The 11,781-nt window shown below is 48.6% G+C and overlaps 1 protein-coding gene and 1 pseudogene across 1 annotated transcript in view; both read right to left on the reverse strand.

Moving 5' to 3' along the window:
* stum (stum, mechanosensory transduction mediator homolog) overlaps positions 1-1,005 on the reverse strand; it is a 61,326-nt gene extending 60,321 nt beyond the window's left edge. Inside the window, exon 1 of the mRNA XM_070884262.1 lies at positions 837-1,005. Coding sequence (XP_070740363.1) covers positions 837-1,005 — 169 coding nt within the window. The remainder of the gene's footprint in view (positions 1-836) is intronic.
* A 2,345-nt stretch (positions 1,006-3,350) lies between these two features.
* LOC139267559 (U2 spliceosomal RNA) lies at positions 3,351-3,589 on the reverse strand (annotated as a pseudogene).
* Between the last annotated feature and the right edge of the window lie 8,192 nt (positions 3,590-11,781).

The raw sequence follows: 11,781 nt of genomic DNA on the forward strand, positions 1-11,781 counted from the left end.
GAACATATATATTAGAGAGAGGAACACATCTATATCAGAGAGGGAGTGTATATATTAGAGAGGGAACATATATATTAGAGAGAGAACATATATATGTCAGAGAGGGAACGTATATATATATTAGAGAGAGAACATATATATTAGAGAGAGAACACATATATCAGAGAGGGAGCGTATATATTAGAGAGGGAACATATAAACTAGAGAGCGAACATATATATTAGAGAGAAAACACATATATATCAGAGAGGGAACATATATATGTGTTCCTCTCTCTAATATATATCAGAGAGGGAGCGTATATATTAGAGAGGGAACATATATATATTAGAGAGAGGAGCACATATATATATCAGAGAGAGAACATATATATTAGAGGAATATATATATTTAGAGAGAGAGAATCACATACACGAGCGAGAAACATACATACGAGAGAAACATGAGGGGAACATATATTCGATAAACATATATACGAGAAACATATATACTAGAGAGCAAAACATATATAATTCACACAAACTAGTCGCCCAGAATCAATGGATTCAACATTTAAAATCTACATCTTGTACGATTTTGAAAGAAAAACAAGCACAATTTTAAACTCTAAAGTAATTGCTGAGTTTTGATTGATAATCATATATATTAGAAATATATATACCAGAGAGAAACATATATTAGCGAGACATAGACTAGAGAGAAACATTGGAGACTTGTATTAGTGAGAAATGTATATATACCAGAAAGGAGGACATATACCAGAAAGGATGAGGAGGATATATATGAGAGTTGTATGAGAGGGGCTTAGGTTGATTGTAGATTTAAAGGGTCCTTACCCAGTCCTGGCACAAAGGTGTTGAGGAAGAGGCAGAAGACCGCCAGCGGGAATGGCATGTAGGGGATGGCCGCCCTCAGGGGTCCCTTCTTCTCCCGGACCTGGATCAGCACCCCATGGCTTGAGGGGAGCCCTTTCCCAGCAGCCGGCTCCTCCGCCTTGGGCTCCATGGCAGGCTGGCTCCGGCTCCGGCTCCGGGACAGACACAGAGACAGAGGGAGAGACACGGGGAGAGGCTCCGGCACAGGCACAGGCTGCTCCCCCCCGATACCCCACTCACTGCTCACTCTCTCTCTCTCTCTCCTTTCCCTCACTCCCCCACTCCTCACTCTCCTCTCAGCTCCCAGCCCAGCCACTCCACTCCACCTCACTCACTCACACTCACACTCTCTCCCTCTCACACTCTCTTTCCCTCTCTCTCCCTCATTCATTCACTCACTCGCTCCCTCCCTCCCCCTCTCACTTTCTTCTTTCTTTTCTCCTTCTTTCTCTTCTCTTTCTCTCTTTTTCTTTTTCTTTCTCTCTCTCTCTCTCTCTCTCTCTCTCTCTCCGCTTGAGCTGCCGCAGCAAGCGCTGCTGCCGGGCGCAGCGATCGGAGCTGCTTGAAAGGGATGGAGTGCAAGCACGCCCTTAAAGGGGCAAGCGGCGTGCAAATGCACCCTTAAAGGTTCGGGCAGGGAGCAAATACACCTTTAAAGTGCCAAGCAGGGAGCAAATGCACTTTTAAAGAGGCAGGCAACATATAAATGCACCCGTAAACGGACAGGCCGTGAGCAAATCCACCCTTAAAGGGGCAAGCTGTGAGCAAATCCACCGTTAAAGGTTCAGGCAGGGAATAAATAGACTGTGTGGTTGATAATGAAGAAGAAAGCTGCAGACTGCAGGAAGATATCAATGTACAGGTCAGGTGGGCAGAACAGTGGCAAATGGAATTCAATTCGGAGAAGTGTGAGATAATGCATTTGGGGAGGGCTAACAAGGCAAGGGAATACACATTAAATGCTACAACACTGAGAAGTGTAGAGGAACAAAGATACCTTGGAGTGCAGGTCCACAGATCCCCAAAGGTAGCAGGCCAGGTAGGTAAGGTGGTTAAGAAGACATATGGAATACTTGCCTTTATTAGTCGAGGCATAGAATACAAGAGCAATGAAGTTATGCTTGAACTGTATAAAACACTGGTTAGGCTGCAGCTGGAGTACTGTGTGCAGTTCTATCACCACTTTACAGGAAAGATGTGATGGCACTGGAAAGGCTGCAGAGGAGATTTACAAGAATGTTGCCTGGTCTGGAGAATTTTGGCTATGAGGAAAGATTGGAGATGCTGGGCCTGTATTCTTTGGAACAGAGGAGGCTGAGGGGAGACCTGATTGAGGTGTATAAAATTATGAGTAGATAGGAAGGACCAGTTTCCCTTGGCAGAGGGGTCAACAACCAGAGGGCATAGATTTAAAGTAATTGGGGGGAGGTTTAGAGGGGATTTGAGGGGAAAATGTCTTCACTTAGAGGGTTGTGGGAGCCTGGAACTCACTGCCTGAAAGGGTGGTAGAGGCAGAAACCCTCACCACATTTAAAAAAATACTTGGATGTGCACTTGAAGTGCCGTAACCTACAGGGCTACAGACCAAGAGCTGGAAAGCGGGATTAGGCTGGATAGCTCTTGGTCGGCCGGCATGGACACGATGGACCGAAATGGCCTCCTCCTGCGCTGTAAATTTCTCTGATTCTATGAAATTCACCCTTAAAGGGGCAGGCAACATGTAAATACACCCTAAAGGAGAAGACAGCCAGCAAATGCACCCTTAAAGAGGCAGGCAGCATGACAACTAATAGGGGTAGGCAGTGATTAAAAGCACTGTTAAAGGGATGGGTAGAGTGCAGGCAGCAAAAAAAAATCACCATTAAATGGGTAGGCAGCTAGCAAATGTACCTTTAAAGGGGCAGGCAGTGAGTAAATGTTTCTTTAAACGGGCAGGCAGGGAGCAAATGCACCTTTAATGGGGCAGGCAGTGTGCAACAACACACCCTTAAAGGGGCAACTGGGGAGCAAATCTTAAAGCGACGGGGGCATGCAATCATACCCTTAAAGGAGTAGGCAGCGAGCAAATGCATTTTTAAAGGGGCAGGCAGGGATACAATGTGCCCTTAAAGCATTGGAGGTGTGCAACACACCCTTAAAGAGTCAGGCAACAAGAAAATCCCCCAACCTACTGTGCACAGTGCCATGGAACACCCTCTAAAGTCTATTAAATAAAACAAGCCAACAGCTGCACCTATTTTCTATGTTTCTATAGTAGGAATGGGGTACTGAAGTTGCATGTTCAGCCATGAACTCATTGAATGGCGGTGCAGGCTAGAAGGGCAGAATGGCCTGCTCCTGCACCTATTTTCTATGTTTTTTTTTTAATTTTTCGTTGCCAATCTTTCCAATTCTTTGTCAAATCACAAACGCCAGAGGTCACCTTGCACACATCAAGGATCACTCTGCGCCAATGCTCTTAGCCAAAAGGCCTAGAGCCACTGCACCGTTCCTGGAAGTACTGCAATACCAGGTTCGTGCCATGGAGGTGGATGGGTCAGGCCCCCCCACACACCTCCGTGGAGGTGGATCGGTCAAGCCACCCCACCCACCTCCTATTTCCAAAAAGCATAGGAGAACCACCTTCCTGATCCAGGGAGAACCACTTTGGGGTCATGGTTACTCCCCTGTCAGGTCAGTTACGCATGATCTTAGCCAAAAGGCCGAGAAGCGATAGATAAGAACAGATACTACACGTGATCTTAGCCAAATTGTTTCTAAAACCCACCTGCAGTCATATTATGGGTGTAATTACCAGTCCACTTGTCGAGGAGGTTAGCTGTTAATTGGATGCCAGTGAGCTAATGAGACCTCTGTGACTGTGGAGTCTTTTTCCATAATTTTCATCTGTCTGCAGTGCTTGTGGTTTAATCAGACCCACATCAGTACGCTGTGGTTAGCACCGGCTCGATCCACACAATGACTCACTGTGTCCAATATAAGCACTAATTCAATTTTATTATTTATTAAATTTTCATTCAATGAATTTCTTTTTTTTTGCTATTAGCTTTCTCTCTCTCTATCTATCTATCTATCTATCTATCTATCTATCTATCTATCTATCTATCTATCTATCTATCTATCTATCTATCTCTCTATCTCTCCATCTCATCATCATTATCATCATAGACAGTCCCTCGGAATCGAGGAAGACTTCCTTCCACTCCTGAAGTGAGTTCTTTGGTGGCTGAACAGTCCAATACGAGAGCCACAGACTCTGTCACAGGTGGGACAGATAGTTGCTGAGGGAAGGGGTGGGTGGGACTGGTTTTCCGCACGCTCTTTCCACTGCCTGCACTTGTTTTCTGCATGCTCTCGGCGTTGAGACTGGAGGTGCTCAGCGCCCTCCCAGATGCACTTCCTCCACTTAGGGCGGTCTTGGGCCAGGGACTCCCAGGTGTCAGTGGGGATGTTGCACTTTATCAGGGAGGCTTTGAGGGTGTCCTTGTAGCGTTTCCGCTGCCCACCTTTGGCTCGTTTGCTGTGAAAGAGTTCCGAGTAGAGCACTTGCTTTGGGAATCTCGTGTCTGACATGCGAAGATGTGGCCTGCCCAGCGGAGCTGATCGAGTGTGGTCAGTGCTTCAATGCTGGGGATGTTAGCTTGAATGAAGACGCTGATGTTGGTGCGTCTGTCCTCCCAGGGGATTTGTAGGATCTTGCGGAAACATCATTGGTGATATTTCTCCAGCAACTTGAGGTGTCTACTGTACATAGTCCATGTCTCTGAGCCATGCAGGAGGGTATTACTACAGCCCTGTAGACCATGAGCTTGGTGGCAGTGTTGAGGGCCTGGTCTTCAAACACTCTTTTCCTCAGGCGTCCGAATGTTGCACTGGTGCACTGGAGCGGTGTTGGATCCCGTCGTTGATGCCTGCTCTTGTTGATAAGAGGCTCCCGAGATATGGGAAGTGTTCCACGGTGTCCAGGGCCGCGCCGTGGATCTTGATGACTGGGGGGCAGTGCTGTGCGGTGAGGACAGGCTGGTGGAGGACCTTTGTCTTATGGATGTTTAGCATAAGGCCCATGCTTTTCATACACCTCAGTAAATACATCGATCATGTCCTGGAGTTCAGCCTCTGTATGTGCGCAGACACAGGCGTCGACCGCGTACTGTAGTTTGACGACAGAGGTTGGGGTGGTCTTGGAACTGACCACGAGCTTGGTGGTAGATTTGAGAGCCTGTTCTTCTCAGGCGGCCGAAGGCTGCACTGGCGCACTGGAGGCGGTGTCTCCTATTTACACCTCTTCTCGACCCATTTTTTGTTGATAATCTAGGCTGACACTCCAGTCAGTGCTGAGGGAGTGCTGCACTGTCAGTGGTGCCACCTTTTGAATGAGATGTTAAACCGAGGCCCCGTCTGCCCTCTCAGGTGGACGTAAAAGATCGCACGGCACTATTTCGAAGAAGAGCAGGGGAGTTATCCCCGGTGTCCTGGCCAATATTTATCCCTCAATCAACAGATTTGCTGGTCATTATCACTTTGACGTTTGTGGGAGCTTGCTGTGCGCAAATTGGTTGCTGTGTTTCCCACATTCCGACAGTGACCACACTTCAAAAGTACTTCATTGGCTGAAAAGTGCTTTGGGACGACCGGTGGTTGTGATAGGTGCTTTATAAATGTAAGTCTTTGTTTTTTTTCTTGTCACATTACCATTTCCTTTGCCTTGTACAATTATACCTTTTGCCATTTACTCTCCCCTGCCTTTGACCCCATCCCAGACCTTTCCTTTTGTTCTTTCCTCCACTCCCTGCCACTGCACTTGCTTAAAACCTATTACATCTGTAACTTTTTACAGTTCTGACGAAAGGTCATCAACCTGAAACGTTAACTCTGTTTCTCTCTCCTCAGACCTGTTGAGTGTTTCCAGCATTTTCTGTTTTTATTTTAGATTTCCAGCATGCGCAGTATTTTGCTCTTGTTTGTATCTGTCTGTCTGTCTGTCTGCCTGTCTGTCTGTCTGTCCGTCTATCTATCTATCTAGCTATCTATATATATATCACCTATCTGTCTATAAAATATTTATTATATATACAATAAGAGCAGGGGAGTTCTACCCTGGTGTTCTAGCCAATATCAATCCCTCAACTAACATCGCTAAAACAGATTAAATGGTCATTATCACATTGCTGTTTGTGGAAGCTTGCTGTGCATAAATTGGCTGCCGCGTTTCCAACATTACAACAGTGACTACACTTCAAAAAGTACTTAATTGGTTTTGAATTGCTTTGAGACCCCCCGATGGTAGTGAAAGGCGCTATATAAATGCAAGTTCTTTCTTTTCTTCAATAATATTTGTGCATATATGTAATGGCTGTGATTTCGCCTCATGCGGCGGGATCGATGAGGCCGGGGTTGGTGGCGTGTAGTCAGCCTGCTCCCGGCTCGAGGCCGCCCTCTGTCGCGAATCTTCCGGTGATTGTGCTTGTTAAGAGGAAGCCGGTCTGATGACCTCATTTGATGACGCGTCATCAGCTGGTTTGCTTAAAGGGACCATGACTACATTGCTTTTGACAGTTCTTCTGTCAGTGTTCTGCAGCATTGAGGTGCTGCAATCACTGACAAGCACTGCACAGAGGTGCACGGCTACCCCCTTGACTTATGGAGGGAGTCATAGCATGTAGGGAGGTCCTCTTGCCTTCCTATGGGCGGAAGGAACCTCCCCAGGACACCAATGCAGGCTGGTTGCACATTGCACAGGAGGGCACAAGCAGGGTTGTCATCAGGAGGACCAGGCTGCAGTGGTGCAAACCTTTCAATAATCTCAGTAGATCACAAAACATTACAGCAAAGCCACACTCAACCTCATCCTGCCGTGCCACTCATCATATCCTCATCCCTCTGCCTTCCCGACTCTACCCCTGCACATCCTTACACCAACTTTTCCTACAGTACAACAGTGACTACACTGCAAAAGTACTTAACTGCCTGTAAAGCGTTTTGAGACGTCCAGTGGCCGTGAAAGCCGCTATATAAATCCAAGTCTTTCTTTCTTTCAACTTACCTTGCACCTCCACCCATCCCTCTCTCTCTCTCTTTCTATCTACATTATTAGTTCCGCATCTCACTAGCCACCCCTCACACTCACCCTCATCCTTGTCCAATCATACCAACTAACAACACACAAGGGTAGGCATTTGGGTCCTTTAGCTAATGTTCATGTATAGTTAATGTTGATGTGTTGTCAAATATTGAAATCTTTATTTTTCGCACTTTGATGTCTTGGACAGATTTGTGGGCACCTTTGGAAGTGGATTAGTGAGTTGTAGTGAGACATAACGGTACCCCCCGCAATGGTGATGGGTGTGAAAGGAATGGGTTGGACATTGCAGGGATGCTTTATGGAGCCGGTGTGGGGTGGTGCCAACCTGGCGCATCATGTGGCAGTCAGCGTATACAGGGTCAAGTGAAGTAAATGTGGCCATGGTGAGGCCATACCCGGCCTCCAGGACAGCAATGTGGTCAGGTGCTGATGCCTTGTGTCCTGTGCAGCATCAGGTGATTGCGGAGAAGGTTGGTGTTGTTGGTGGTGCTGCTGGTGCGCCTGGTGATGCTGGTGTTGGGGATGATCGTGGTGGGATTCTGAGGACCAAGGTGAGATTTTTTCAAGGGCACCGATGCTGCTGGAATAGATGACAGGCGAGATTGAAATGACAGAAGCGATCTGTCAGTGGTGAGAGAGGTTGCTCCAAGGAGGTGACAGTGAATAGAGAGTTCACTGCAAACACTTCCAAAGTGCATACAGCTCAAAAGTCTCTTCCAAAACCGGAAGGCTTCAGCTGCGGACATTGGAAAGTGAACAGCTCTGAAATGATACCTTTTATACCACTTCTGCAGCTGTCAACTAGCCAAAGCAATAGAGTCACTGAGAACCCGACACACTTACCTGGCGTGTTTTCCGAGGGACGGCAAACATGTCAAAAGTTTGGTAAAATTGTAAGTGCCTAACTAACAATTAAGTACCTTTTAATGATGTTAATTACCTGTTGCGCCGCTTGTGTCGGGTTTGCGATCTGAACGCTGACCTGACAGCTGAGAAACTCACACGGAGGCGGGCGCAAGCGGGATCCCGACCCGCTGTCAATCAGGGCCATTTGGCCTCCAAACTCACAATCTCAGGGCTGGGAAAATTCCAGTCAAGATGTGTGTGTATATACACACATATATATGTACATATATGCACACATATATATAATGCGCACACATATATCATGTATATATGTGTGCGCATTATACAACAATAACTTGCATTAATACAGCACCTTTAACAAGGGAGTAACTATTTGTCCTGTATTGTGTTTTTTCTGCGCATGCATCTGTCAAGCTCTGCCCCCAATACCTCCCACCCAAACTGGAAGTGCGGCCCCACTCTCATTCCACACGCCGAGAGGGGCGGCGGATGGCTCCGAGGGCCCGCGCTGGGCCGAGAGGGGCGGCGGGGGGCCAAGAGGGGCGGCAGGGGGCCGAGAGCGGCGATGGGAAGAGAAGCTATGGAAGAGAGGGAGAGACTGGGGGGGAGAGAGAGAAACTGGGGGGAGAGAGGGAGAGAGAGACTGGGGGAGGGAGAGAGAAACTGGGGGGAGAGAGGGAGAGAGAGACTGGGGAAGGGAGAGAGAAACTGGGGGGGAGAGAGGGAGAGAGAGACTAGGGGAGGGAGATGGAGAGAGAGACTGGGGGAGAGAAGGGGAGAGAGACTGGGGGAGAGAGAGAGACTGGGAGAGGGAGAGGGAGAGAGAGACTGGGGGTAGAGAGGGCGAGAGAGACTGGGGGAGGGAGATGGAGAGAGAGACTGGGGGAGAGAGAGAGACTGGGCGAGGGAGAGGGAGAGAGAGACTGGGGGTAGAGAGGGAGAGAGAGACTGGGGGAGGGAGATGGAGAGAGAGACTGGGGGAGAGAGAGAGACTGGGAGAGGGAGAGGGAGAGAGAGACTGGGGGTAGAGAGGGAGAGAGAGACTGGGGAGAGAGAGAGAGACTGGGAGAGGGAGAGGGAGAGAGAGACTGGGGGTAGAGAGGGAGAGAGAGACTAGGGGAGGAAAAGTGAGAGACTGGGGAAGAGAGAGAGAGAGACTGGGGAAGGGAGAGGGAGAGAGAGACTGGGGGAACAGAGGGAGAGGCTGGGGGAGAGAGAGAGAGAGACTGGGGAAGGAAGAGGGAGAGAGAGACTGGGGGTAGAGAGGGAGAGCGAGACTGGGGTGGTAGAGGGAAAGAGACACTTGGGGGACAGAGGGAGAGGCTGGGGGAGAGAGAGAGAGAGACTGTGGGTGGGGGAAGAGAGAGGCTGGGGGATAGAGAAAGAGAGCCGGGGGTGGGGGCGGGGAGGGGAGAGAGATGGGGGGGATCGGAGAGGAAGACAGATCACGTCTTCCAACCCCCTACAAGGGACATAGTTGGAGTGGATGAAATTCAGAAGTCACGACACTGTCACTATTCACTTCACACACAATGCCGCATCTATGGGGGGAGGTGGGGGCGGGGGATGGATGCACTTGTTCTGGGGTACAGGACTTCGGCTGGGGGAGGGATGTACTTGGACTGGGGTAAAGCACTTTGGCTGGCCCTTGCTGCCTTCTGGGCAGCTCTGTCCTCTGTCGCTTCAGGAAGTCAAAGTGGATCGAGTTACAATTTGCAAAGTCAGTGAGACCTTGGGATGGGCGGATCCAGTGATACATTCCAGTGGAACTTCAGGGTGAGGCTTATCCTCCAAGGGGACCAATCAGAAACAAAGGGTGGAACATGGCAACCATTTTTCCAGTACAAATATGCGCGTCCCTTTAACATAGTAATACGTCCCAAGACGCTCATATATATATGAAAATGTCAGGTGAGCTGTTAGCGTAATTGTAGTGTATGGAGAAAGAGTCAGACTGAACACTGTGAGCTCAAAGTAAAGTGTGACCTTAGTCTTTTAGTGCAGGTCTCCAGCGTGCCACTCCAACCTGTGAAGCCTCCTTAAATACCTGTGCTCCCAAGGGCTTATGAGATCCCTTGGGACTCCAGGGGATGAGCCCTCTGGCGGCTGCACAGAGTAAATACAAGTTTACATATATAACAACACTCCCCCGCATAGTCAATAGTGTAACTATTTACAATGTGAGTCGATCTGGGGCCCTTCTTGCCCTGGTTGCTCATCTTGGTGTGAAAGCTGGTGTTGTTGAATCATTTGTTGAGCCCTCACTGGGCTGCTGTGCAGTTGGCCTTGCTGGACTGCTGTGGATGATGGGTTCTGCTTCGTGGTCAACCGTGGTGCCGGTTGCCACTGGTGAGTATGTTGGGGGATCAAGAAAGGTAGGGTCCAAGGTGGGTTGCTCAGGATAGTCCGTGAATCTGAGTTTGATTTGGTCCAAGTGTTTCCAGTGAATGAGTCCATTTGAAAGTTTGACCCGAAACACCCTGCTCCCTTCTTTGGCCACGACAGTGCCGGGAAGTCACTTGGGACCTTGTCCATAATTTAATACAAATACAGGATCATTGATTTCAATCTCACGTGACACATTTGCGCTATCATGGTATGTACTTTGTTGAAGTCACCTGCTCTCTACCTGTTCATGTAGATCAGGGTGAACTAACGAGAGCCTTGTCTTAAGTGCTCTTTTCATGAGCAGTTCAGCATGTGGGATCCCAGTGAGTGAGTGGGGTCTCATGTGGTAGCTAAGTAGGACTCGGGATAGGCGAGTCTGCAGTGAGCCTTCAGTTACCCTCTTCAAGCCTTGCTTGATGGTTTACACTGCTCTCTCTGCCTGACCATTGGACGCTGGTTTAAACGGGGCAGATGTGACATGTTTGATCCCGTTACGGGTCATGAATTCTTTGAACTCAGCGCTGGTAAAACATGGCCCATTGTCGCTCACCAGGACATCGGGTGGCCGTGTGTGGCAAACATGGCCCGCAGGCTTTCAGTTGTGGCAGCGGATGTGCTAGCCGACATTATTTCACATTCAATCCACTTGGAGTACACGTCTACAACCACAAGTAACATTTTACCCAAGAACGGGCCTGCATAGTCGACGTGTACCCTAGACCACGGTTTGGAGGGCCAAGACCATAAAGTTAGCGGCGCCTCCCTGGGTACATTGCTTAACTGCGAGCATGTATTACATCTGTGAACGCAGGACTCTAAGTCCGCATCGATACCGGGCCACAACACGTGGGATCTGGCTATCGCTTTCATCATTACGATGCCTGGGTGAGTACTGTGTAGGTCAAAACGGATTAGGAAAAGGGCAGGTGCAACGTGACCTGGGTGTCATGGTACATCAGTCATTAAAAGTTGGCATGCAGGTACAGCAGGCGGTGAAGAAGGCAAATGGTATGTTGGCCTTCATAGCTAGGGGATTTGAGTATAGGAGCAGGGAGGTCTTACTGCAGTTGTACAGGGCCTTGGTGAGGCCTCACCTGGAATATTGTGTTCAGTTTTGGTCTCCTAATCTGAGGAAGGACGTTCTTGCTATTGAGGGAGTGTGGCGAAGGTTTATCAGACTGATTCCCGTGATGGCAGGACTGACATATGAGGAGAGACTGGATCGACTGGGCCTGTATTCACTGGAGTTTAAAAGGATGAGAGGGGATCTCATAGAAACATATAAAATTCTGACGGGACGGGACAGGTTAGATGCAGCAAGAACGTTCCCGATGTTGGGGAAGTCCATCACCAGAGGACATAGTCTAAGGATAAGGGGTAAGCCATACAGGACTGAGATGAGGAGAAACTTCTTCACTCAGAGAGTTGTTAACCTGTAGAATTCTCTACCGCAGAGAGTTGTTGATGCCAGTTCGTTGGATATATTCAAGAGGGAGTTAGATATGGCCCTTATGGCTAAAGGGATGAAGGGGTATGGAGAGAAAACAGGAAAGGGGTACTGAAGTGAAT

This window comes from Pristiophorus japonicus, chromosome 7, assembly GCF_044704955.1.
Source record: "Pristiophorus japonicus isolate sPriJap1 chromosome 7, sPriJap1.hap1, whole genome shotgun sequence".
NCBI lineage: Eukaryota > Metazoa > Chordata > Chondrichthyes > Pristiophoridae > Pristiophorus > Pristiophorus japonicus.